A 27,728-nucleotide genomic window follows, 5' to 3' on the forward strand; every position below is an offset into this window, starting at 1 on the left:
TCCAGTTCTGCAGTTCCAAACCAGTGGCAGGAAAAGAAACTCTGCCTAATAAAACTTCTCCCACCTGGTGCCCTCTAGATTTTGGGGCTGCAATTCCCATCGTCACCCCTGAGCATCGGCCATGTTGACTGGGGTTCCTGGGAACAGGAGGCCAATGTCATCCCCAAAGCAGACCGTCGCTTGCCATTACAGCCCCCAGCTAACTCCATCATAACTCTGCCATACTTCAACGCAGGGATCATAGAACGGAGAACTTGTGGCCCTCTAGATGTTGTGGGGCTCCCATCATCATCCCTAACCATTGGCCCTGCTGGCTGGGGCTGATGGGGGTCAAATTCTGGCATCATCCAGGGGACACTAGGATAGGGAAGGCTGGCTTAAGGTATCAAAGAATCATAGAGTCTTAGAGTTAGAAAGGAGTCATCTAGTTTAGCCCCCTGCAATGCACGAATCTCAGCTAAAATATCATTGTCAATGGACTCCCACAAAGAAAAGGCGGGTGCAAGGGTGATCAATTCATCTTCCGTTTCCAAATCTGGAGCAATGTCGCCTGCAAATTCACTCACGTGACCACGCAAGACCAAGACTCAAATCGTTGTGCATTTGTACATTGGTTTTCGAACAGAATTCATTCCGGAAGCCCGTTTGACTTCCGAAATGTTCAGAAACCAAGGGGTGGCTTCTGATTGGCTGCAGGAGTGTCCTGCAGCCAATCAGAAGCTGCGGAAACCAAGGTACGACTGTAGAGCACTTCCTATGCTAAAAACAGTTCAGTAAGAGTGGCTGGGGGAAACCCAGCCAGATGGGTAGGGCATAAATAATAAAATTATTATTTATTATTATAAGGGTGCACCCGTCATTTTCTAGCTAGATGGCCAAAGTCTTTTCACAGGAATTGTGGAATTCCCACTCTTCCTCCACGGGAGTTGTGATGTCACTGCCTGGGTGGAATTCTGTTTCCTGTTCTGGATAGCGCATGGCCAGTTCCTTCCCCTCTACGTCCTCCTGGGTCTCAGAGCCGCCATCTTCCTCCTTGGCGAGGCACATCTTCCCGGAAGGCACTTCCGAAACGGACCCCACAATCACCGTGTCAGCTCTCATGATGTATATTTTTTCTAGGTGGGGGGAGAGAAGCAGGAAACAGGATTACTTTCCCCCTCCCTCAGTCACACATAAAGCATAGCTTCAGGTGGGGAAAACAGTTGGGGGCTCAAAACATTCCTCACTTCATTTTTTTAAAAAAACGTTCTTTTTGCAAAAAATGGATATGCAGTGGTACCTTGGTTGTCGAACTTTTTTAAAAAATAGTTTTTATTAAGAATTTCAACGTAACAAATTATCAAAACATTATCAAAACAAAATTATCACCTTCATTCCCCCCCATTTCCCCCTCCTCTCTAAGAAAAACCCACCCACCCCAGACTTCCCTCAGCTCCTCTCTCTGATTTTTCAACACATGTTATTCTCTGCATATTGTAAAATTGTAAAGATCCTTAAATTATCTGACTATTATGTTAACAATCAATAAATTTGTGTATGTTTATTCAAAACCTGCCAAGGAGTCCAATTCATTTTGGGGTTTTTTAAATAGTTTGTAAAAAGTTCCTATTCTTCTTTAAAGTCACAGTTGTCCTAGTCTCGCAGTTTGTATGTCAATTTCGCCAATACTTTGGTTGTCAAACTTAAACCGTTCCGGGAGTCGACTCCCGGAACCATTCGAAAACCAAGGTACAGCTTCCGATTGGCTGCAGGAGCTTTCTGCACTCACTCAGAAGCTGTGGAAGCCACGTCGGCAGTTCAGCTCCTGTAATGGTTCTAGGGGTTGCTCGTGCGTAAGCCGGTGCTTATCTCCCCGGCTGGGTGCAAACACCTGGCTGGGTTGCCTGAGAGAACCTTTTCTGTCCGGACAGCCACTCACCCGTGGCTGTCTCAATCGCTGGCAGAATCTGTCAGTGGGCGTTTCTTAAACTTCTTCCAGCAAAGAAGCTCTTTGACGCCTAGTCTCCTCCTACTCTCTCTGCGCGAAAGCCTTCTGCGCAAGGAGGGCATAGGCAGCGGAGGACCTCTACTCTCCCCGCTGGTCCCAGGCAAGGAGTCATGGGACCGCCTCGCCGCTTCCCCCATCTGCCCCCCTTCTCCACTGGTGCTACGCTGATTCTCTTCCCCAGAAGATGGGCTGCTTCTCCCAATCCCTGGACACTCTCTGGAATCCCTCTGGCTTTTGCTCTCTCCCTCCGGCACTGATGGCAGTTCCCTGACATTTGCAAACCAGAAGGCTTCCGGGTTTGCGGTGTTCACGAACCAATTTGATCAGGAGCCAAGCCATTCGACAACCAAGGTACCACTGTGTTATACGATCCGTAATGGAGCACTCACTCCAACAGGAAGCAGTGAGGGCCACCAAACTCAACGGCTGACTCACCGATGTGGTTACTCGTGTGGTTGTGCAGGGGGGTATCCACAAATGCCCCTCCGTCCATCTGAAGCAGCTCATCACCTTCGCGACCAAGGACAGGAGTGTCTTCCATTTCTAAGATGGAGAAGTCAGGGACTTCTGCGAGGGGTTCGGGATTCAGCTGGTCCCCCTCTCCTGACCCATGCTCTTCAGAGTCCGGCCCATCGATCCTCTCCTTGCAAAGACAGAAAACCAGGAGATCAATGGGTGAAGGGTCTATCCTGTGCAGGAAGGCAAGCCATCTATTCTCACTGCCCAGTTCTCCCTCTCTGGCTTTCCCCACTGTCAAGATTTAGGCTGCATAAAAGGTAAAGAGACCCTTGACCTTTAGGTCCAGTCGCGGACAACTCTGGGGTTGCAGCGCTCATCTCCCTTTACTGGCCGAGGGAGCCGGCGTACAGCTTCTGGGTCATGTGGCCAGCATGACTAAGCCGCTTCTGGCAAACCAGAGAAGCACACGGAAATGCCGTTTACCTTCCCGCCGGAGTGGTACCTATTTATCTACAGTGGTATCTCGGGTTACAGACACTTCAGGTTACAGACGCTTCAGGTTACAGACTCCGCTTACTCAGAAATATTACCTCAGGTTAAGAACTTTGCTTCAGGATGAGAACAGAAATCGAGCTCCGGCGACGCGGTGGCAGCGGGAAGTCCCATTAGCTAAATTGGTGCTTCAGGTTAAGAACAGTTTCAGGTTAAGAACAGACCTCCAGAACAAATTAAGTTCTTAAACCGAGGTACCACTGTACCGCTCGTCACCTGTAACCAGTAAAGTTGTGGCCTTTTTTAGCCCATTAACCTTAATAATTGTGTCATGTGTCATTATTTCCACCTGGTGGGGCAGGAACTCGCCACGCAATATAAATCACAAGTAAAATGTAGTAAAATTTCACATTGCAGTGGACGCTCGGGTTGCGAACGTGATCCATGCAGGAAGCACGTCTGCAACCCGCAGCGCCGTGTCTGCGCATGCGTGGGTTGCGATTCAGTGCTCCTGTGCATGCACAAAGCACGATTTAGAGCTTCTGTGCATGCGCAAGCGCCGAAACCTGTGAGTAACTTGTTCCAGTACTTTGGGGTTCAGCGCGGTGTGCAACCCAAATTCGTGCAACCTGAAGCGTCTGTAACCCGAGGTATGACTGTACAAGTATCTTCACATTCCTGCCAGTGACTTTAAATTTTTACACTGATCTTTTAAACAAAGTAAGAATTTATCCCAGTCTTTTTCAAATACTTGATCCTCCTGGTTTCGGATCTTTTCTGTCAATTTTGCCATCTCCGCATAGTCCATCAGCTTCGCCTGCTATTCCTCTTTCTAGGGTATTTCTTTTTGCCCTCACCTTCTTTTCTTAGCTCCAGCGGTTCCAGAACAGTATTTTTTAAAAAAGCAATAACTGGAAACAGAAAGCTTTATTTAACCCCTCAATATGCTGAGTTGCAAGGCAAGGGATCATACTTACTTCGCAAATCTTCGCCGGGTTAGAGGCTGCAAAAGAGAGAGAAAAGGAGAGGAAGGATTAAATCTCTCGCCATTCAATGTTTCTGCATTAATTTCTGGAAACGGCAATCCCAAAAGGTTTCCCTCTCCCTGCACAAACAAAGCATGTCATTCTTTAATTAGGAAAGGCCTCTGCCAAAGAAGATAATTGATGGCCTCGGGCTTTCAAAATCTTTTTAAAGAAGGAGAGATTGTTTTTTATTTATTTCATAAAATTTATATGGGTTTATATTTCATGAAATGTGTACGTGATTGTAAAAAAAAACAAACAAAAACAAGCAAAATCCCATCAGTGGTTTACAAAAAGAATAAAAGCATGAAATTACCAGGTAAAAGCAGGTAAAAGCAACTATTCAAAATTAATTAAAATCAGTGGCAAGAAGATTAAAACACCTGCCAGCATTCTACGTGATACAGGCTTTCACCAAAACAAAATGTTCTTAGCAGATGATGTTTTTAGTGACATCAAGTACGATCCATCACTGTACTCTTTTTGGCACCAGCCAAAAACATTACGATTTAGGCAAGCCTACCCGGACGTGGGTGGCGCTGTGGGTTAAACCACAGAGCCTAGGACTTGCCGATCAGAAGGTCGGTGGTTCGAATCACCATGATGGAGTGAGCTCCCGTTGCTCGGTCCCTGCTCCTGCCAACCTAGCAGTTCGAAAGCACGAAGTGCAACTAGATAAATAGGTATCGCTCCGGTGGGAAGGTAAACGGCGTTTCTGTGCGCTGCTCTGGTTTGTCAGAAGCAGCTTAGTCCTGCTGGCCACATGACCCGGAAGCTGTACGCCGGCTCCCTCGGCCATTAAAGCAAGATGAGCGCCACAACCCCAGAGTCGGTCATGACTGGACCTAATGGTCAGGGGTCCTTTACCTTTACCCAGACATGTAGAAGGCTGATGTGTCCTTTAATCTGTTTTAAATTTATTGCTGTTTTTAATTCATTGCTGTAATTTAATCTGTTTTTAATTTATTTTGAAAAAACAACACCGTTTCAAGTAGTAGTATATTTTTTATGAACTCTACAGATAAAAATATATGGATTAGGAAAACCCATAGAGAACGTCTGTTGATGGCTCTGAGCTTAAACAGAACCTCCAGACTGAGCACCCCCAGGTAGGGCCGGCGATGATCCTTGCCAGAAATCCTGGAGAGCAGCTGCCAGCCCGTGCAGGCAATACTGAGCTAGATGGACCTATGGCGTCCTATGTTCCTCCGATATTCACTCAAAGCAATGCATGATGGGCTACACTGAGCTCCCAGGACAGGGGCACCTGAAAGCACTCAAAACATTATAAGCGGCATCCTGGTACCCAAAACAAAGGGAACTGTGCCACCTACTGTTGCAATGAAGTCATGACAAGAGCCCAACTCGACCAGAGCTCTTCTGTCATTTACTGAATTTGTGGGCAGGCAACATGAACTCTTGTCTCTCTAAAGAGCTTTTGACATGGACGTTAGCTTCCCGTGGGATTTCAAGAGCCCAGCAATGGAAAACCTCAATAAATTTGCTTTTGGCTGTGTCAGTCGGTCAGTTTTATTGCACATAGCCAAAGGCTGCCGCAATGCACACAGAATCATTCAACAATTGAAAGACAATATACTGGATTGATACAAAAAACTTAAAACATTTATATTATCAAGACATTACCTACTCTAAACAGAGCTATAAAAGTACCTTAATATGCAGGTTAAAGCATTAAACAATAAAATTTATAGGCTAAAATTATCACATGGCCACTAATATATTAAAAAATAAAGTTAATTAATACAATGTGCAATTATATTCGGAGTTTGGTGATAAAGATAGAATATAGCTTGATGTAGATTGGGTTAAATAAATTCATCTCCTTGGCTACCTTGGCTATATAAAGGTAAAGGTAAAGGTACCCCTGCCCGTTACGGGCCAGTCTTGACAGACTCTGGGGTTTGTGCGCCCATCTCACTCTATAGGCCGGGAGCCAGCGCTGTCCGCAGACACTTCCGGGTCACGTGGCCAGGGTGACAAAGCTGCATCTGGCGAGCCAGCGCAGCACACGGAACGCCGTTTACCTTCCCGCTGGTAAGCGGTACCTATTTATCTACTTGCACCCAGGGGTGCTTTCGAACTGCTAGGTTGGCAGGCGCTGGGACCGAGCAGCGGGAGCGCACCCCGCCGCGGGGATTCGAACCGCCGACCTTTCGATCGGCAAGCCCTAGGCGCTGAGGCTTTTACCCACAGCGCCACCCGCGTCCCTACCTTGGCTATATAATTAGCTCTAATTTTCCTAGCGGCAGCTGCAAAGAGTGCTGCACGCCAGGTCACATACTTATCTGTGTCAGCGAGGAGATATATAATCATGTCAGAGGGGTTCTGGCCAGGGGACTTTGTCATTATAGGTGCTACAAATTGTTCTCTTGCTTCATTATATAAGGGGCAGCGCAAGATATAATGCATAAGGTCCTCTACTTCAGGACATCCCCTAATGCAAACATGTTCATTTGTTGGTATGCCTCTGTGTCTCTCATTTCTATAAGCAGAGTTTATTGTATTTAATCTTTTAGCTGTGCGGCATAGGAACTTCTGGACTTTGGCCGTTGCGGCAAAAATTCCACGTAAACTGCATGTTTCCCGGGGGGGGGGGTGTTTGAAGGATTCAGAATACTTTTTTGAAATCTGGTGGGATTTTATTTCCTATGTTTCTGACTTGGATGCTCATCATGTCTCAGTTATAAATTGGAATGTTTACTGTTCTTTCTTTCCTATTTACTGGATGTTTGGTTTGTATATGGTATGACGTAATACCCTGTCAAGTGACGCGGGTGGCGCTGTGGGTTAAACCACAGAGCCGAGGATTTGCCGATCCGAAGGTCGGCAGTTCGAATCCCCGCAACGGGGTGAGCTCCCGTTGCTCAGTCCCTGCTCCTGCCAACCTAGCAGTTCGAAAGCACGCCAAAGTGCAAGTAGATAAATAGGTACCGCTCTGGCGGGAAGGTAAGCGGCGTTTCCGTGCGCTGCTCTGTTTCGCCAGAAGCGGCTTAGTCATGCTGGCCACATGACCCGGAAGCTGTACACCGGCTCCCTCGGCCAATAAAGCGAGATGAGCGCCGCAACCCCAGAGTCGGCCATGACTGTACCTAATGATCAGGGGTCCCTTTACCTTTACCTTTTAATACCCCGTCACTGCACTTCTGGGTTGTTAACAATGTGATATGTTATTATATATATATATCTCTTATAATAACCAGCACCTTGAAGATTGAGCATAGATTTCCTGCGGAAGAAGGTCAGCTCACTCTTCGCTGCATGGGGGACGATCCACGCCTTGCAAAACCTCCTCCGCCAGAACATCACCAAGCCGGCCAACAGGACCAACACGGAAAGGAAGACAGCAACCAAGAGGGTGAAATCAGTCTCCCCTGAAAAGCCAAAGACACACAGAGGAATGGGCAAGGGATGAGAGGAAAGGGTGAGGAAGAAATATACAGTGGTACCTTGGGTTAAGAACTTAATTCGTTCCGGAGGTCCGTTCTTAAGCTGAAACTGTTCTTAACCTGAAGCACCACTTTAGCTAATGGGGCCTCCTGCTGCTGCCGCCGCGCCGCCACAGCATGATTTCTGTTCTCATCCTGAAGCAAAGTTCTTAACCCAAGGTATTATTTCTGGGTTAGCAGAGTCTGTAACCTGAAGCGTCTGTAACCTGTGGTGCCACACTGTATGTGGAAGGTGGTTTAAAGAAGCAACCACTGTAGAACTGAGTAACGTCTTATGATCTGTTCTTTTTGGAAAGCGGAGCAGAAGGAATTAATTTCTGCACTAATAATAATAATAATAATAATAATAATAATAATAATAATAATAATAATTTATTATTTATACCCCACCCATCTGGCTGGGCTTCCCCAGCCACTCTGGGCGGCTTCCAACAAAGCATTAAAATACAGTAGTCTGTTAAACATTAAAAGCTTCCCTAAAGAGGGCTGCCTTCAGATGTCTTCTAAAAGTCTGGTACAGTGGTACCTTGGGTTACATACGCTTCAGGTTACATACGCTTCAGGTTACAGACTCTGCTAACCCAGAAATAGTGCTTCAGGTTAAGAACTTTGCTTCAGGATGAGAACAGAAATCGTGCTCCGGCGGTGCGGTAGCAGCAGGAGGCCCCATTAGCTAAAGTGGTGCTTCAGGTTAAGTACAGTTTCAGGTGAAGAACGCACCTCCGGAACGAATTAAGTACTTAACCCAAGGTATCACTGTAGTTGTTCATCTCTTTGATAACTCTATAGATATAGATTTGGGGGATTTTTAGTTGAGCCAGTTGGCTGTTCCAGCCCCTTGACTCCTCAACGCTAGACTACTGTAATGCATTGTGGGCTGCCCTGGGAGACAGTCAGGAAAACTTTACTTGATCCAGAATGCGGGCACTAAGGTTTTCCCCGGGAGCCAGGGGATCAGATCAGATCAGATCACACTGATCTTTCTTGCCAACTGTTTTTAAATATTGTGTCTTTGAAATCACTGTGACTCGCCCTGGTACTTCATGGGAAGGGTGACTGAGCAGTGCTTTTCTTGACCCAGCGACTGGATCTCCTCAGTGCAGAAGTTCAGCTTTTCGAAACACAAAAACACAGTTCTAAGCAAAGTCACAGAAAAGACAAAAGCAGCCGACGTTTTTGCAGTTTGCTTTCGGGAAAGAGTGGACAGCGCTTTGAAGACACAGACCCCATCGGCACTTTAATTTTAAACCTGCATTATACCACTTTAAACGGAATTTCCCAGGATTCTTTGGGTGGAAGCCATGAATAATAATAATAATAATAATAATAATAATAATAATAATAATAATAATAATAATTTATTATTTATACCCCGCCCATCTGGCTGGGTTTCCCCCAGCCACTCTGGGCGGCTTCCAGCAGAATATTAAAATATAATGATTCATCAAATATTAAAAGCTCCCCTAAACAGGGCTGCCTTCAGATGTCTTCTAAAAGTCCAATACAGTGGTACCTTGGGTTAAGTACTTAATTCGTTCCGGAGGTCTGTTCTTAACCTGAAACTGTTCTTAACCTGAAGCACCACTTTAGCTAATGGGGCCTCCTGCTGCCGCTGCGCCGCCAGAGCACCATTTCTGTTCTCATCCTGAAGCAAAGTTCTTAACCTGAAGCACTATTTCTGGGTTAGCAGAGTCTGTAACCTGAAGCGTATGTAACCTGAAGCGTATGTAACCCGAGGTACCACTGTAGTTGTTTATTTCTTTGACATCTGATGGGAGGGCGCCATGACTGCTTAAAGAGGTACGATACAGCTTTAAATGTACAGCGCAGACGAGGCCTAACTCTTGATTTGTCCCCGTACCTCCCTGCCAACCAACACCATTTGCAAACCTCTGTTTGGTTTCTTCACAGGCAAGATGTGGGTGGAGTTGAATCCGCCTCTGCCTTCGCTGACCGTTGTGCTGAGGATGCTGTCCAGCAAGGGGTCCAGGTGAATGGCAGTTGTGCCCTCCGGCGGTGTTGACTGCCCAGACGAGTGGTCCAGGCAGCGTTCGTCCTGCGTGGTTGCCCCTTTGCCCAGAGGGACCTTGTTTAACTTGGCACAACTGGGGGCGGATGAGAAGGAGGGAGAGGAAAAAAAAAACCTTTTATCACATGTGGTGGACCAGTCCCAAGGTGAAGGACTTCTGGGAAATGATATATAATGAGATGAAAAACATGTTGAAATATACATTTATAAAGAAACCAGAAGCACTTTTACTGGGCATTGTAGGAAGTGATATAAACAGGAAAGAATGTAAGCTGTTTTTATCATAGCTGTCAGATTTGAAAATAAGGGACCAGCAGCCTCGAAAATAAGGGATCAGCAGCCAAAATAAGGGATTTTCCAAGCACAGGTATGTTCAACTTCTGAGCCCCTCCGAGCCAAAGGCAGAAAGCCCAGCCAGCAGCCAAACGAAGCCTCCAGCGGTGGTTCCCACAGCGCAGCAACCCAGCAAAGGGGATGCAGCAAGGAAAACCACCGTCACCTCTCTGCTGGGAAGCGCTGAGCAAAGGCGAGTCCCCCGGACAACGCGGCCGATTTGATCGGCACAAGGCATGCAAGCTCCACCCCCCCAGTCGTTCTTAGACTCCTTATTGGGTGAGCAACGCAGCCAAGCAACACAGTTGAAGCCTCCCTCCTCCCTGGCCGGCAGGCAGGGAGGAGCTGCTTCCTTTGAAACCCGGGAAATTTAAGGGACATCATCAATAAGGGACAGCAGCGGGACACAGCGCTAGGATAAGGGACTTTCCCGCCAAATAAGGGACGGTTGACAGCTATGGTTTTTATATGCAATGACGGCAGCAAGAATATTATTGGCACAAAAATGGAAGAAAGAAGAATTACCGACGAAAGAAGAATGGAGGATGAAATTAATGGACTATGCAGAATTAGATAAACTAACAGAAAGGATTCAAAATCTGCGGGACCAGAAATTCACAGAAGACTGGTGTAAATTTACAGACTATTTGAAAAGTAACTGTGATGATTAGACTACGTTTGTAGGTTTGCAATAAGTTTTGTGAGGTGAATTATTGGAACTATTGCAAAAATGGATAAAGGGGAGGATGGTTAGTTAAGATAATTAAAGGCAATATGAATTTAAGAAATGCATAAGAAGTGGTCAAAACGGTGGATCATCAGAGGTGCTGATGGAAGTCCAAAAAAAAAAAAAAAAGATTGTATAAGTGGTTACTTTTTGTGGTATGTATTTATATGTTAAAATTAATAAAAATTATTATTATTTAAAAAAGGAATATTAGGTCTTGAATTGCCCAAGAAAGATGTAAAGGTATTTTTGTATGCCACAACTGCTGCTCGAATTTTAATAGCCAAGAAGTAGAAAACACAAGAATTACCAGCTGTGGAAGAATGGCAGATAAAGATGATGGACTTTATAGAAATAGCTGACCTCACTGGAAGTATCCGTGACCAGAAAGAAGAGGAATATCAAGAAGATTGGAAGAAATTTAATGACTATTTGAATAAATATTGCAACATTAAAAATTAGAAGTTACCTGAAAGTACTAAATAGGCCTAGGATTAAATTAGGATTTAATTAAATAAATGAGACTTAGAATGTTAAGAAAAATTAAGAAATTTGACTATAATTGGAATATTATTTTTGAATAATGATATTGGAAAACTGCCACATTCAGTTACAAGGAAATTCAGATGGGAGGGACTAGAGGAAGTCAAGCAATACGTTTATGAGGTTGGAAGTTTAATTAATTAATTAATTTGTATTGTTTATGTGTTTGTTGTTATATATTTTGTTGTTACTCGTTTTATTTGTTTTATTTGTTTTATTTTTGTTTCATTTGTTTTACAGTATGTGTTATATTTGTATGAAACTCAATAAATATTATTGTTTAAAAAAGAGAGAGAGAGAGAGAGAAACCAATACAAAAAGAGAAGTGTTACAAACGACCCTGTAAGGTAGTCCACTGGGTTTTAGTTTTTATCTGCAGGATAGGACCCTCTATAACAGGCACCCCCAAACTTCGCCCTCCAGCTGTTTTGGGACTACAACTCCCATCATCCCTGACCAGTGTTAGCTAGGGATGATGGGAGTTGTAGTCCCAAAACAGCTGGAGGGCCGAGTTTGGGGATGCCTGCTCTGTAAGTACATACTAGATACAGAATTGCAGAGGAAGTTATCACTCACTTGGTGCGAGGCTTGCAGATTTGGGTGCTGGAATCTTCATCAGAGAAAGTACCCGAAGGGCATTCTTCACAGATGGTATCTGTGTCAGGGGTGCCTGATGAAAATAATGATAAAAGACTACTGTGATTTAGGGATGCAGGTGGCGCTGTGGGTTAAACCACAGAGCCTAGGACTTGCCGATCAGAAGGTCAGCGGTTCGAATCCCCGCTACGGGGGGAGCTCCCGTTGCCGGGTCCCTGCTCCTGCCAACCTAGCAGTTCGAAAGCACGTCAAAGTGCAAGTAGATAAATAGGTACCGCTCTGGTGGAAAGGTAAACAGTGTTTCCATGCGCTGCTCTGGTTCGCCAGAAGCAGCTTAGTCATGCTGGCCACATGACCCGGAAGCTTTACGCCAGCTCCCTCGGCCAATAAAGCAAGATGAGCGCCGCAACCCCAGAGTCGGCCATGACTGGACCTAATGGTCAGGGGTCCCTTTACATTTTTACTGTAATTTAAAACAAGCACCACCAGAGGTGCTGTGGTTGGGGGTCCCAGGAGGCCAAAGATCTGTTCCTATTTCTGCAGCGGGGCCTCTCTCTCTAGTTTCCTAGAGCAGTCAAAAGAGGAGCTTTTAGGCGCTGGAAAGGAGTCTCAGTGTCCCTATTTTCTAGGGCAGGCTTCCTCAACCTCGGCCCTCCAGATGTTTTTGGCCTACAACTCCCATGATCCCTAGCTAGCAGGACCAGTGGTCAGGGATGATGGGAATTGTAGTCTCAAAACATCTGGAGGGCTGAGGTTGAGGAAGCCTATTCAAGGAACAGTCCCGGATTTACATAAGCCGTCCCTGTTTCTGATTTGATCCCAGAATGTCCCACATTTCCTTAGGATGTTCCTACTTTCATCAGAGAAATGTTGGAGGGTAGGGAGTTATCCAAACTCTGAACCATCAGAAGGACCCCTGGCTGGTTAAGTCCAGTCAAAGGGAACTATGGGGTTGCGGTGCTCATCTCGCTTTCAGGCCGAGGGAGCCGGCGTTTGTCCACAGACAGCTTCCAGGTCATGTGGCCAGCAGGACTAGACTGCTTCTGGTGCAATGGGATACCGTGACAGAAACCAGAGTGCACGAAAACACTGTTTACCTTCCCACCGCAGAGCTACCTATTTATCTACTTGCACTGGTGTGCTTTCAAACTGCTAGGTTGGCAGGAGCTAGGACAGAGTAATGGGAGATCACCCCATCAAGGGGATTCGAACCGCCAATCTAACGATCGGCAAGCCCAAGAGGCTCAGTGGTATAGACCACAGCGTCACTCACGTCCCTGAATCATCAGAATACAGCCCTGTATAGGCAAGTTTTAAAAAAATGTTTTATTATGTTTTTATACACAGTGGTACCTTGGGTTACATACGCTTCAGGTTACAGACTCCGCTAACCCAGAAATTTTACCTCGGGTTAAGAACTTTGCTTTAGGATGAGAACAGAAATCGTGCTCCGGCGGCGTGGCAGCAGCAGGAGGCCCCATTAGCTAAAGTGGTGCTTCAGATTAAATACAGTTTCAGGTTAAGAACGGACCTCCGGAATGAATTAAGTACTTAACCCGAGGTACCACTGTATGTTGGAAGCCGCCCAGAGTGGCTGGGGCAACCCAGTCAGATGAGAGGGGTATAAATTAGTACAGTGGTACCTCTGGTTATGTCCTTAATTCGTTCTGGAGGTCCATTTTTAAAAAAAAAAAAAAAATTATTGCATTTTTTTCAGATAAAGACACAAAGTCAGATATACAAAGAAACAAGAATAAAAAGAAAAGAAAAAAAGAAAAATTCATCATTTCAGAACTTTTTTCAGTCTTCTACCGGACTTCCCCACATCTCCCTCACCGTGCATTCTTAACAATAAAAATATCAGCAAATTATAACCTTGTTTCATGCATTCTTTTGTACTTTCAGATAGTTGCATTTTAAGTTTAAATTACTTATTATCAATTTACTCTAAAGACAAATATAATGTTATTTTAAACATTAGTCCTTTCATTAATATAACTTAGTTTCATATACCATCCAATCTCGTTGCTGGAGCTAACCTTTCCAAATCATGCGAATTCTTATGATTCATATAACTTATAAATTTTTTGTAAATAGTCCTTGAATTTTTTCCAGTCCTCCTCCGTTGCTTCTTCTCCCAAATCCCGGATCCTGGCAGTCATCTCGGCCAATTCCATATAGTCCATCAATTGCGTCTGCCACTCTTCCAGTGTGGGTAAATCTTGAGTCTTCCAATGTTTTGCGATAAGAATTCTTGCTGCTGTAGTTGCATACATAAAAAACGTTCTATCCTTCTTTAACACCTTCTGGCCGACAATGCCCAAGAGAAAGGCCTCTGGTTTCTTAGGAAAGGTGTACTTAAACACCTTTTTTAACTCATTGTAAATCATTTCCCAGAAGGCCTTCACTTTTGGACATGTCCACCAGAGGTGAAAGAATGTCCCTTCAGCCTCCTTACATTTCCAACATTTATTATCAGACAAATGGTATATCTTAGCAAGCTTGACTGGGGTCATGTACCACCTGTATACCATTTTCATAATGTTTTCTTTCAAGGCATTACATGCCGTAAATTTCATACCGGTGGTCCATAACCTTTCCCAGTCTTCAAACATAATGTTGTACCCAATGTCTTGAGCCCATTTTATCATGGCTGATTTAACTGTCTCATCCTGAGTGTTCCATTTAAGCAGCAAGTTATACATTCTCGATAATACCTTAGTCTTTGGTTCTAACAGTTCTGTCTCTAGTTTCGATTTTTCCACCTGCTGGAGGTCCATTCTTAACCTGAAACTGTTCTTAACCTGAAGCACCACTTTAGCTAATGGGGCCTCCTGCTGTTGCTGTGCCGCCGCCGCACAATTTCTGTTCTCATCCTGAAGCAAAGTTCTTAACCAGAGGTACTATTTCTGGATTAGCGGAGTCTGAAACCTGAAGCGAATGTAACTTGAAGTGTCTGTAACCCAAGGTACCACTGTAAAATTATTATTATGGAATAGGATGTCTCTATTTCCATCAGGGGGAAGGGACGCTGGTGGCGCTGTGGGTAAAACCTCAGTGCCTAGGACTTGCCGATCGTATGGTCGGCGGTTCGAATCCCCGCGGCGGGGTAAGCTCCCGTATTTCGGTCCCAGCTCCTGCCCACCTAGCAGTTCGAAAGCACACTTAAGTGCAATTAGATAAATAGGTACCGCCTTATAGCGGGAAGGTAAATGGCGTTTCCGTGTGCTGCGCTGGTGCTGGCTCGCCAGAGCAGCTTCGTCACGCTGGCCACATGACCCGGAAGTGTCTCCGGACAGCGCTGGCCCCTGGCCTCTTAAATGAGATGGGCGCACAACCCTAGAGTCGGACACGACTGGCCCGTAAGGGCAGGGGTACCTTTACCTTTACCTATTTCCATCAGAGAAAAGTTGGAGGGCATGGATACCCCATAATTAAATACTCCCACAGAGACTACCTTATACTGTGTTTAAAACCAAAATCTCATTTGGATAAAAACTGTTTCTCAGACGGCTAGTCCTAGTCTTTATAACCCTGTACCTTCTTCCAGAAGGCAGAAGCTGAAAGAGATCATTTCTGGGGTGCGCACTATGCTGCACTATCTCTGCAGCTTTCTTATGGCACCTGGAAGCATAGATTTGATCCAACGTGGGAAGAGTGCAGTCAATTATTCTCTCTGCAGTCTTTACAACCCTGGACATCATTGGGTTTTTCCCTGACTGTGCAGCTCCCAAACCACACACACAGACCATAAGTTAATACACTCTCAACAGTACAAAACACTCTCAACAGTACGTACCTTTGGTCTTGACCCCAGAGCCCGGCTTGCAAGTGGTCAACGGGACGCAGGTAATACAGGTGCCCGTCGACGGCTCCTTACAGTACCATCCAGGCTGGCATTGGCACTCCCGGTTGGTATGGTTGGTGCAAGGACGTTTTTCTACTAGGTGGCGGTCTGTTGGAAAGGACCCAAACAGATGCTGTTTTAGTCCACAACGCCCCTGCAAGGTAGGCTAGGCTGAGAGGAAGCGACTGAACGAGGCCTGCCCAGTGAGCTTTGTGGCTGAATGGGGATTTAGACCCAGATTCTAGATCAGGGCGGTCTAACCTCAGGAAAAACTTTCTAGGCATCAGAAAAAGCAACCTATCTGACAGTAAGAGCTGTTCGACCATAGAACGGTCCCTCTCTGGAGGTTGTGGACTCTCAATGCCTTGGTGGTTTTTAAACAGAGGTTAGATGGCCATTTGTCAGAGTGTGATGGCCTGGGACCCGGGCTCGGATTCGGAACCAAAGGAGACTCAGTCCTCACCGGATCCGCTGCCTCAGGCATCATCGGAATCAAGTCTGGGGCCTGATTCTGAAGAGCTGTCTAGGTTCCCCAGCAACAAGCACCAGCTGGGCCGAGTCAGGGGCCTGAGCCTGCCCTGGCTCCAGATGCGGGGATTGCCTCGTTGCCTTCAGCTGGGCCATCACTTACAGCTGCTCCACTACCAGTTGGGTCAGGGGAGGCTGAGGCGGCCTCTGGGTCTAGTAACCCACCGACATCTCCCGAGCTGCAGAGACTAAGGTCTGAGAGAAGGAGAGACCTGAATACTCGCAGGAGGAGTGCTCGCCTTCGGGCAAGACAGGCAGGTGAGTCACTGGGGGATTAGGACCTGCCGTTACCCCAACAAAGATAAAAGGCTGTCGGACCCCGCCCCAGGGCTCTTAAAGGCAAAGGCACCCCTGACCATTAGGTCCAGTTGCGGATGACTCTGGGGTTGCGGCGCTCATCTCACTTTATTGGCCGAGGGAACCGGAGTACAACTTCGGGGTCACATGGCTAGCATGACTAAGCCACTTCTGGCGAAGCAGAGCAGCGCACGGAAACACCATTTACCTTCCCGCCGGAGCGGTACCTATTTATCTACTTGCACTTTTGACGTGCTTTCGAACTGCTAGGTGGGCAGGAGCAGGGACCGAGCAACGGGAGCTCACCCCGTCTCGGGGATTCGAACTGCCAACCTTCTGATTTAACTCACAGCGCCACCCGCGTCTTATGGGGCTCTTAGGTGCCCAATAAGTGAAAGGGAGCAGTATTTTTCTTACAACATGCTGAAGTCATTACCATGGACTTTGACACTTGAGGGACTGGGCTGGTGCAGGAGGAGGCGAGCCCAGGCGCCAATCGAAAAGATAGTGTGCTGCAAAGGGCAACGGGTGCCCGGGGGCAAATACCTGGCAGGCACTGCTTACAAGCCTCGCAACGGGGCGTGACGTGAGCGTTGTTCAGGTAGTGGTCGGCTCGGCACAGGTTCTTTTTGCAGTCCGTGAGATTCGCAGGGCAAGTCACAGTCTGGGTGTATCCTAAAAATAAAATAAAAAGCGAGTGGAGGCCACTCTTAACCCAGTCCCAGGGCCTTGCAGATCCCACTGTCAGAGGGTTGGAGAGGACTCTTTAGTTTTCGCCAAACGTGGCTTTTCTGCCCATTTAAAATTTGGTTTATTGTCTCGTGAGGATGATGTTGCGATAAGACAGGCCAGCTGCCTGTTAAAGCCCCTGATAAATACATCTCTGCTGCCACATATTTTTGATCAGAATACAGTGCTACCTCTGGTTACGAACTTATTACGAACTTCCGTTCTTAACCGGAAACGGTTCTTAACCTGAGGTACCACTTTAGCTAATGGGGCCTCCCGCTGCTGCCGCACCACCGGCACACGATTTCTGTTCTCATCCTTAGGTAAAGTTCTTAACCCAAGGTACTATTTCCAGGTTAGTGGAGTCTGTAACCCGAAGTGTTTGTGACTCGAGGTGTTTGTAACCCGAGGTACCATTGTAAAAGGAGAGGTTTTTAATTAAAAGTTTGCTTCCCGTGCTGCAAGTTTCAAAATTGTAGATCCTGCGAGATGCAGGATCCTGAACTTTATTAACCCATGCGGGGGGGCTCCTTTAAGAGTTGATGACACTGAGCTCTACCTCTCTTTTAAATCAGAACCAGTGAAGGCGGTGAAGGTCCTGTGTGAGTGTCTGGAGGCGGTTGGAGGATGGATGGTGGACAACAGATTGAGGTTGAATCCTGACAAGACAGAAGTACTGTTTTTGGGGGACAGGGGGCGGGTGGGTGTGGGGGACTCCCTGGTCCTGAATGGGGTAACTGTGTCCCTGAAGGACCAGGTGCGCAGCTTGGGAGTCATTCTGGACTCACAGCTGTCCATGGAGGCACAAGTTAATTCTGTGTCCAGGGCGGCTGTCTACCAGCTCCATCTGGTATGCAGGCTGAGACCCTACCTGCCAGCGGACTGTCTCGCCAGAGTGGTGCATGCTCTAGTTATTTCCTGCATGTACTGCTGCAATGCACTCTACGTGGGGCTACCTTTGAAGGTGACCCGGAAACTGCAATTAATCCAGAAAGCGGCAGCTAGACTGGTGACTGGGAGCGGCCGCCGGGACCACATAACACCGGTCCTGAGAGATCTGCATTGGTTCCCAGTACGTTTCCGAGCACAATTCAAAGTGTTGGTGCTGACCTTTAAAGGCCTAAACCCCCTCAGTCCTGTATACCTGAAGGAGCGTCTCCACCCCCATCATTCTGCCTGGACACTGAGGTCCAGCGCCGAGGGCCTCCTGGCAGTTCCCTCATTGTGAGAAGTGAGGTTACAAGGAAGCAGACAGAGGGCCTTCTCGGTAGTGGCGCCCGCCCTGTGGAACACCCTCCCTTCAGATGTGAAGGAAATAAGCAGCTATCTTATTTTTAAGAGACATCTGAAGGCAGCCCTGTTTAGGGAAGTTTTTAATATTTAATGCTGTACTGTTTTTAATACTTGATTGGGAGCCGCTCAGAGTGGCTGGGGAAACTCAGCCAGATGGGCAGGGTATAAATAATAAATTGTTATTGTTATTATTATTATTATTATTATTATTGGTCAGCCAACTGCAGAAAAAACAAAGCCTTAAAAGGGGTCCTGAGTGGATTATACATCTCTATTTCAGCACGCAGGACTGGAAGGGGAACACCCTTCTATTTAACGCCAGCCCCTGACGGCGCGCCGTTCATACCCAACAGAAAAAAGAACCGTCAGAAGGAGAAAATGTCAGAAATTTCCTCTAGAAAGACAGTAAAAACACCCCCCACCCACAGAGTTCTCTTAAGTTCCTCGAGGGGAGTTTTGGGGCTTGGCTTCCAAGGCCGCAGAGTTTGCAAACTTTGGTGAGTCACCCAGCTCACCTCAGACAGCCCCCCAAAAGCACCATATTTCCGGAGGGAGGGAAGCTCCCCCTTCTGGCGTGACAGACCACATCTCTCTGGTTTTTATGAAGAAACCACAACTAAGACTGCTCACGTCGGTTTCTGAGAGTTCAATAACTAAAGCACAGCAAAATCTCCTTGCCCACATCTGCACACCCGGCCACTTCGACCCGCGGATCTGGCCCTGTTACAACTGCTGCCTAGCAGTTCCTTCCACATTTGCAAGAACGTCATCTTTTAGTGTGGCAGAAGCCACACTTTGGAACTCCTTGCCACTTGACATCAGGCGGCCTTCTTCGCTGTGCTTTTCTCGGCGCCTGCTAAAAACATCCTTGTTCAGACAAGCGTGCCCAGATGTTTAGAATGCGTGTTTTTAATTTGTTGCTGGTTTTAATTCCACTCTCCCAGCGATCTAATTGCTTCTGCTAATCATCTTACTGCTTTATTCTTCTTGTCAACCACCTTGAGGTTCTCTACAACCAAGTGGTATGTGAGTTTTATGAAATAAATCTGAGAGAATAAATAAGGAGGAGTATTTAAACTCATTTCCAATGTTGCACTTTTACAGTGTTATGAGCTGACCTGGGAACAGGTGCTGAGAGGGGGATAGAAAGACAGTCAGCAAAGGGTTAAGGACCTCGGGCCAGAAAGTCATGTGTGGCCCTCCAGGATTCTCTCCCTGGCCCTCAGAACTCTCCGCAGGCCACACCCTCTTCTATCCAAGCCACACCCTCTCATTGATCCTGCTTCCTGCCCCAATAGATTTTGCCAGACTAGAATGTGCCCTTTGCAGATCCCCTTAATCTCTATGATTCCAGAGGTACTGACCTGAGGGACATTGGTAGCAGCACCGTAGGGGTTCTTTGTTGGACCCGATGACCAGCCCCAAGCAAGGCAAATGACCCGATCCCTAGAAAGGCAGAAAGACAAAAGCCATAATTAAAAGCTGAGAGGCTGCATGTTTCTCCTGCGTTGAGCAGGGCAGAGTCTGTGTTTCTAAATACATCCGAAATAACGCGCAAGACATTGAAATATGGTGGAACTCTCCACATAAGCTCAGGATCAATGGCCAGGACTTGAGTGTTGTTTCTCGAAAGAAAGGGGAAATAGTTTCAGGCGCAGTTTCAGGAGGGGGAGATCACTGGTGGTTTTCTCGTGGTTTCTATTTTGATTCCATTTGAGGCCTTAAAAAGAAGGAGGGGGGCCAAAACAACTGATGGAACTCCCTGCCACAAGATCTGGCAAAACCCATGTGCTTTAGAAAGGGTTAGACAAATTCTTTAGCTCCTAAGAAAAGCCTGGTTGCTGGATCAGGCCAGGCAGTGACCCCTCTAGTCCAACATCCTGTTCCCCTCAGTGCTCATTCCTGACCATCAGCTCTGTTTGCTAGCGCTGATGGGATTTGCAGTTCAGCAACATCTTGCGGGCCAAAGGTCCCCCACTCTATCATGTCACTCGCCTTTTCTCTAAGCTAAAAAGCCTCAGACCCTGCAAACTTTCCTTGCAGGGAATGAAAGGAACATTCTGGAACCGGCGTAAACAGAAAGGCGCGCAAAACCTTTTTTTTTTAAAGATATTTATTAAAGTTTTTAAAGTATAACAGTAAAAATGAAAAATAAAAAGAAACATACAAAATAAAAACAAGAAAAATTCCTTCCAGTAGCACCTTAAAGACCAACTAAGTTAGTTCTTGGTATGAGCTTTCGCGTGCATGCACACTTCTTCAGATGCACACGAAAGCTTATACCAAGAACTAACTTAGTTGGTCTTTAAGGTGCTACTGGAAGGAATTTTTCTTATTTTGACTATGGCAGACCAACACGGCTACCTATCTACAAAATAAAAACAGTTAAAAAACACATTGATTTTCCATAACATATCTTCCTTACACTTATTTCCCCGGACCTCCTCATACCTCCCTTTTTTGTATTCCACTTCAGTTTGTTAGTTCAACAAATCCTTACCATTAAGCTTTTACCCTTTTGTAAACCTTTTTTCCTATCTCTTAAAGCATTACAGCTGGAAACCACTTAGTTTCTATCCAACATCCTTCTAGCATTCATTAATTTTACAATATTTCTGTAAATAGTCTTTAAATTTCTTCCAGTCTTCTTTCACCGACTCTTCTCCCTGGTCTCGAATTCTGGCAGTCATTTCTGCCAATTCCATGTAATCAATCACCTTCATCTGCCATTCTTCCAGAGTGAGTAAATCTTGTGTCTTCCAGAAAGGCGCACAAAGCCTTAGTCACAAACTCGTGCAGTGTGCAGCAGCTTTTACTCTCAGGGAAGCAAGCGTAGGATTTCAGCCACCGTGAAGCATCTATTTGTTTTTTAATCCAAAATTATTTTATTAAACTTCAAGAAATTCCACATACAATTCCAATACATATTTTTAAAAAATCCTTATATATGACTTCCCACCCCATTTTCCAGGGTGCTTTTTTATTGTCTCTTTGCTGCATCCTGTCTTATCCCCTCATTTTACATCATAACAACACAATACAGTGGTACCTCGGGTTACATACGCTTCAGGTTACATACGCTTCAGGTTACAAACTCCGCTAACCCAGAAATAGTGCTTCAGGTTAAGAACTTTGCTTCAGGATGAGAACAGAAATCATGCTCTGGCGGCGCGGTGGCAGCAGGAGGCCCCATTAGTTAAAGTCGTGCTTCAGGTTAAGAACAGTTTCAGGTTAAGTACGGACCTCTGGAACGAATTAAGTACTTAACACGAGGTACCACTGTAGACTCTCATTCTTTCTGTTGCTTATAATTCAAATCCTGCTCGCTGATTCTTCAAACCATAATATTCCGTGAAGCATTTATTTCTGAGACGTCTCGTCTCCTTCTGAGGCCCTCAGAGAGCCCCGATTCTGGCTCACCCGTAAGAGAAATGGTAGGACGTTTCTCTAGATTCGTCTCTGAATTAAAGACGCTGAGTTTGATTTTTCTGAATGACTGGAAAAGTTCAGACTTGAGTCGAAACAAGACATACTATCAAGAGATGAAAGGGGTTGGTAGCAACAGACGTGACATTTCAATCCCTCAAAAAAAATTTTTTTTTGAGGTCAGTTTGGCAGAGATTGTAAAATAATGAGACAATTGTAGACATATGTGTGCTGCTTGAAGACTTGGGCAAGTTTATCTGCTTCTCTGCTGTTCCTCAGAACCAAAGAATGTAGCCTTCTTAGACTTTTACCGATTGGTAGGGTGAGCGTTCCTCCCAGAGAGGGAGGAAGGAGTCAAAAGACACCAAGGTTGATTCAGAGAAAGAATTCTTTATTTCTGCTCTCCGGAGTAGCAGAAAGGCACTTGCGTGGTCAGTTCACAGCAAGTCCGAAGAAATAGAAATTTCACACAGTATATATATCCTCCAGGCACCCTCTCCCCCCTTCCCCAGGAATCCAGCCTCGTACGTTCATACACGTAAGTTGACATCCATGACCATAAACAGATGTGCCTGTTCCTGTACTCTTATCTTGGGGTTAAGAGGGTCACTCAGCTATAGGAGTTTCCCTTGACGCCATCTCTATCTCCAGCAGTGGGGGCTGACAGACCCCATCTTGCAGAGTCTGTGCGTCAGTGTGTCAGGATATTTACAACCTACAAGATAAGCCCCAGCTCTGCCATCCCGTCTCCACTTCGGAACTGACAAGGCCATCCATTAAGCGTCACGGACTGATAAAGGAGAGGGCTGTTGTTTATACAGCTGGGTTCCTGTTATACATTGGCTCAAGTGCTCAAGTTAATGCTTTTTAGCTAATGGACCCTTGGAGGAGGAAAAATGGGGATTTTGGGGCCCATTTCAGACTGACTGCACAGTCAGGCTTTAGATTTGGGAAACCCATTCCTTCGAGAAGAGTCTGGCTGTCAGATCAGACTGTCAACAGCCCTTCAAGTCAAGCAAAGGTGCCAACTAGATTGACTGGCTGCCTCGCCTCAAAAGGGATATTGCTGAGTTGGAAAAGGTTCAAAGTTATCGAGGAGGGATGGAACAATTCCCCTATGAAGAAAACTTGCAGCGCTCGGGCCTTTTCAGTTCAGAGCTGTTTGTTTCCCCAGTGTGGGTCCCCAGCTGTTTTTGGACTACAACTCCCATCATCCCTAGCTAACAGGTCAGGGATGATGGGAATTGTAGTCCAAAAACAGTCGGAGACCCAAGTTTGGAAAAACCCTGGTTTAGAGAAAGGGCAAGAAAGAGGTGGTATGATAGGCAGGAAATCCCTGCCACCAATGTGGACTGTTTTAAATTGTTGTTGTTGTTTAGTTGTTTAGTCGTGTCCGACTCTTCGTGACCCCATGGACCAGAGCACGCCAGGCACTCCTGTCTTCCACTGCCTCCCGCAGTTTGATCAAACTCATGTTGGTACCATCGAGAACATTGTCCAACCATCTCATCCTCTGTTGTCCCCTTCTCCTTGTGCCCTCATCTTTCCCAACATCAGGGTCTTTTCCAGGGAGCCTTCTCTTCTCATGAGGTGGCCAAAGTATTGGAGCCTCAGCTTCAGGATCTGTCCTTCCAGTGAGCACTCAGGGCTGATTTCCTTAAGAATGGAGAGGTTTGATCTTCTTGCAGTCCATGGGACTCTCAAGAGTCTCCTCAAGAGTCTTAAATGTGCCCTTAAGGCAGGATTTGTGAGAAAAGAGACAATGGGGAGGTTTCCCACTTTGACCATGCAGAGAAATAATTGAGGTCAGTTTCAGAATCAAAAATGGTTCCAGGTCGGTCTTCCTGTGCTGATCTATGTACGGGCTTGGTTGGTACATTTATGAACATTTAACATATATCTGAGTTATGGTGCTGGAGGAGACTCTTGAGAGTCCCATGGACTGCGAGAAGATCAAACCTCTCCATTCTGAAGAAAATCAGCCCTGAGTGCTCACTGGAAGGACAGATCCTGAAGCTGAGGCTCCAGTACTTTGGCCATCTCATGAGAAGAGAAGACTCTCTGGAAAAGAGCCTGATGTTGGGGAAGATGGAGGGCACAAGGAGAAGGGGACGACAGAGGACGAGATGGTTGGACAGTGTTCTCGAAGCTACCAGCATGAGTTTGACCAAACTGCGGGAGGCAGTGGAAGACAGGAGTGCCTGGCCTGCTCTGGTCCATGGGGTCACAAAGAGTCGGACACGACTAAACGACTAAACATCAACAAGACCTCAAAATTCCTATCACAGGAGGCAGCAATGCTTCTGAAGACCACTTGCTGGAAACCACAGAAAAGGAGAATTTCTCTTGTGCTCAGATCCTGCTTGCGGGTTTTCCACAGGCATCTGGTTTGCCACTAGGAAAACAGGAAGATGGAATAGGTGGCTCCTGAACCAGCAGGCTCTATTTATGCCCTTACGTTCTCTGTGGGAAAACAGCAAGCAGGACTTGAGGACCGCTGTGCTCTTCCCCTTTGCAGCTACCAACAACTGGAATTCCAGGTCAGGCTGCTGGTCCACCCTGCGGAGATCTGGTTGTCAAATCCGACAGCTCTTCATGCCATCAGGTGGTGTTTTCTGCATGGCTTTGATGTCTGAGAGAAACCCTCTTCTGCCCCAGGGCCATGTTCCCTCCAGGGAAGCCTCCCAGGGGCCGCATGACAAGGGTGTGGCAAGACATTTGTTTTATAATAATACCACGGTACCTCGGGTTAAGTACTTAATTCATTCCGGAGGTCCGTTCTTAACCTGAAACTGTTCTTAACCTGAAGCAGGACTAATGGGGGCTTCCAGCTGCCGCCGCTCAATTTCTGTTCTCATCCTGAAGCAAAGTTCTGAACCCAAGGTAATATTTCTGGGTTAGTGGAGTCTGTAACCTGAAGCATATGTAACCTGAAGCGTCTGTAACCCGAGGTACCACTGTAATTTATTACTTATACCCCGCCCATCTGGCTGGGTTACCCCAGCCACTCTGGGCGGCTCCCAACAGAATATTAAAAGCATGATAAAACATCAAACATTAAAAACTTCCCTAAACAGGAATGTCATCGGATGGCTTCTAAAAGTCAGGTAGTTGCTTATTTCCTTGACATCTGACGGGAGGGCATTCGACAGGGCAGGTGCCACCATCGAGAAGGCCCTCTGCCTGGTTCCCTGTAACATGGCTTCTCATAGCGAGGGAACCGCCAGAAGGCCCTTGGCGCTGGACCTCAGTGTCCGGGCAGAATAATGGAGGTGGAGACGTTCCTTCAGGTATACTGGGCCAAGGCTGTTTAGGGCTTTAAAGGTCAGCACCAACACTGAATTGTGCTTGGAAACGTACTGGGAGCCAATTTAGGTCTTTCAAGACCGGTGTTATGTGGTCTCGGCGGGCGCTCCCAGTCGCCAGTTTTCCCTCCTCCATCCATCCCTGCACACATCAAGTCTTGTAAAATCTCCAGGGGAAATGTGCAGTGGGTGGTTGGTGGCAGGCCAGATTTGGGCTCTTGGTCCTTCGGTGAAGATGCCACGGATCAAACCGGGAAATCTTTCGCATGCCAAGCTCGTGGCCTCTCACCAAGCCACGGGTCTTCCCGTCTGCTGTGGCTCTGCGGGACTTTTCTGCGCTCTTTTTACCTCCTCATTTCAAGAGCTACGAATGAGGCTACCTCGGTTCAGTTTTGACCTGGTGTTTACAGTCAACAAGTGTTTTTATTAATTAGGCACGATCTGCATTTGAACACACAGCTGCTTATTAGCTCTATTAATAGCCCTGCCTCTGCATCGGCTGGTGGCCCAAAAAATTTTTTGAGCAAAACCCACCCACTTGTTCTTTGATGTTTCCTGTTAAGGCATGGGTTGGAAGTCCGAGGGGTTTCCATCTGGGCCATTTTGGGGAAACCACTGCCTAAAATCAGAGGCAGACTGTTTGAATGTACAAAATATAGAGTTGGAAGGGACCCTGAGGATCTTCTAGTCTGACCACATGCAAGGCAGGACTATATAGCTGTTCTTTTACAAGCTTTATAAACCCCAGTAAGATTTACTCCTTGCCTTTTTAATTAGAAGTATGTGAGCCAAGCAAGAGAACTTGGGAGATTCATTACTGTTCCTAGATTGATCAGTGGGAGGAAGCAGCTAGGAAGAGGATTCCAGCTAAACATCAGACCATCCGGTAATTCCGAAGACGCAGGATATCCACCCTGAAGTGTTTGATGCTAAGAACGGGGACTCGTGGAGAGTTGCGACAGGCAGCTCTCACTAAAGAGGGAGTTGCCTGTCGCAACTCTGTACAAGTCCCTGTTCTGGGCATCGATGGGAAGGATGTGTAGGTTTAGCCGGTGGACCAAAATGAACCATGCGTTTGTTATCGTGAGCTTGGAGGTGTTTGTGCTTTTCTGCAGTTCTCCCAGAAAGCGCTATTCAATAACAAGGGTGGGGAGGGCTCAGCTCTGCATCCCATTCCACTCATGGACCCAATCCAGTCCAGTCTCCTCCCGAAACAGATTCCCTCATGCTCTCCGCTGTCTGGAGTCGCCACATGTGGTTAAGCAGGACGTTGAAGTCGGAGAGGAACGGGGCTGAATCGACCGGGGTCTCGACTTGCTGGCTGTTGCCTGCAACCTTGGCACTGTCACCACCACATTCTAGCCAGCTGAACTATCCAACCTCTAGCGCTCCAGGGTTGCAGGCAGGGTTAGGTTGAACCCGGGGCCATCTGCGTGCAAGGCAAGTGCTCTGCCACCGCGCTGCGGCATTTCCTCAAAAGGACTAGCAAGATTCTAGGCCTCATGGTTGCAAATAAAGGGCTGGTACAACCGGAATGCGAAGGGACATGGGTGGCGCTGTGGGTTAAACCACAGAGCCTAGGGCTTCCTGATCAGAAGGTCGGCGGTTCGAATCCCCGCGGCGGGGTGAGCTCCCATTGCTCAGTCTCTGATCCTGCCAACCTAGCAGTTTGAAAGCATGTCAAAGTGCAAGTAGATAAATAGGTACCGCTCTGGCGTGAAGGTAAATGGCGTTTCAGTGCGCTGCTCTGGTTCGCCAGAAGCAGCTTAATCCTGCTGGCCACATGACCTGGAAGCTGTACGCCGGCTCCCTCGGCCAATAAAGCGAGATGAGCGCCGCAACCCCAGAGTCGGCCACGACTGGCCCTAATGGTTAGGGGTCCCTTTACCTTTACAGTCGGAATGCAGGAAGCTGCCTTATACTGAGTCAGGTCATTGGCCTACACTGGCTGGCAGGAGTGCCGTTCCCAGCCTTATATGGTGATGCTGCCATGGGGGGGTCAAACCCAGTGGCGTAGCGTGGGGGGTGCAGGGGGGGCCGGCCGCATCGGGCGCAACATCGGGGGGGGGGCGCTCGCCGCCTCCGGAGTCGCCGAAGAACCTCGGGTGCAGGCTGTAGCAGAGCCCCATGTCTCGCGGAACCAACAAGCTGGCAGCGGCTCTCAGCGCTCGCCGCGGAGGGCACGCCAGGCAGCCCCTCCTCACAGCCCCGCCGCTGCTGCTGCTGCTGCAGCTGCTGGGCCATGTTGCATTTTCCTCGCCTCTCTGCCCTCCTCCTCCTCCGGGCAAGCGGTGTCGTTTGGGCGTCAGCGTCAGCAGCAACTCGCCTCAGATCACCTGACATGGACCCGCCGCCGTGGCTACCTTACCGTAAATACCCCAGCCCAGGCAGCAGCAAGAAGAAGCTGGCAGCGGCGGCAGGTTAGGGGGCACAAATTACTTGCCTTGCCCCGGGTGCTGACAACCCACGCTACGCCGCTGGTCAAACCTGGAGCCTTCTGCACACAATGTAGATCAGAGGTCAGGAAACTTTTTCAGCAGGGGACTGGTCCACTGTCCCTCAGACCTTGTGGGGGCCAGAGTATATTTTGAAAAAAAATAATGAACTAATTCCTATGCCCCACAAACAACCCAGAGATTCATTT

At 47.1% G+C, this 27,728-nt stretch overlaps 1 protein-coding gene across 1 annotated transcript in view; it reads right to left on the reverse strand.

Annotated features, from left to right (window-relative positions):
- Positions 1 to 731: 731 nt before the first annotated feature.
- The window catches only part of LOC308591944 (tumor necrosis factor receptor superfamily member 8-like), a 36,044-nt gene continuing 9,047 nt past the window's right edge, over positions 732 to 27,728 (reverse strand). The window contains exons 2-10 of the mRNA XM_081203121.1: positions 19,718 to 19,799; positions 16,878 to 17,006; positions 15,459 to 15,614; positions 11,639 to 11,732; positions 9,321 to 9,535; positions 7,188 to 7,355; positions 3,916 to 3,941; positions 2,423 to 2,630; positions 732 to 1,115 (exon numbers count right to left, since the gene is read on the reverse strand). Of these exons, the coding sequence (XP_081059247.1) occupies positions 868 to 1,115; positions 2,423 to 2,630; positions 3,916 to 3,941; positions 7,188 to 7,355; positions 9,321 to 9,535; positions 11,639 to 11,732; positions 15,459 to 15,614; positions 16,878 to 17,006; positions 19,718 to 19,799 (1,326 nt within the window). The 3' untranslated portion in view covers positions 732 to 867. The remainder of the gene's footprint in view (positions 1,116 to 2,422; positions 2,631 to 3,915; positions 3,942 to 7,187; positions 7,356 to 9,320; positions 9,536 to 11,638; positions 11,733 to 15,458; positions 15,615 to 16,877; positions 17,007 to 19,717; positions 19,800 to 27,728) is intronic.

Source organism: Podarcis bocagei (genome assembly GCF_964188305.1).
Source record: "Podarcis bocagei genome assembly, chromosome: 7".
In the NCBI taxonomy this organism is placed as follows: Eukaryota; Metazoa; Chordata; class Lepidosauria; order Squamata; family Lacertidae; genus Podarcis; species Podarcis bocagei.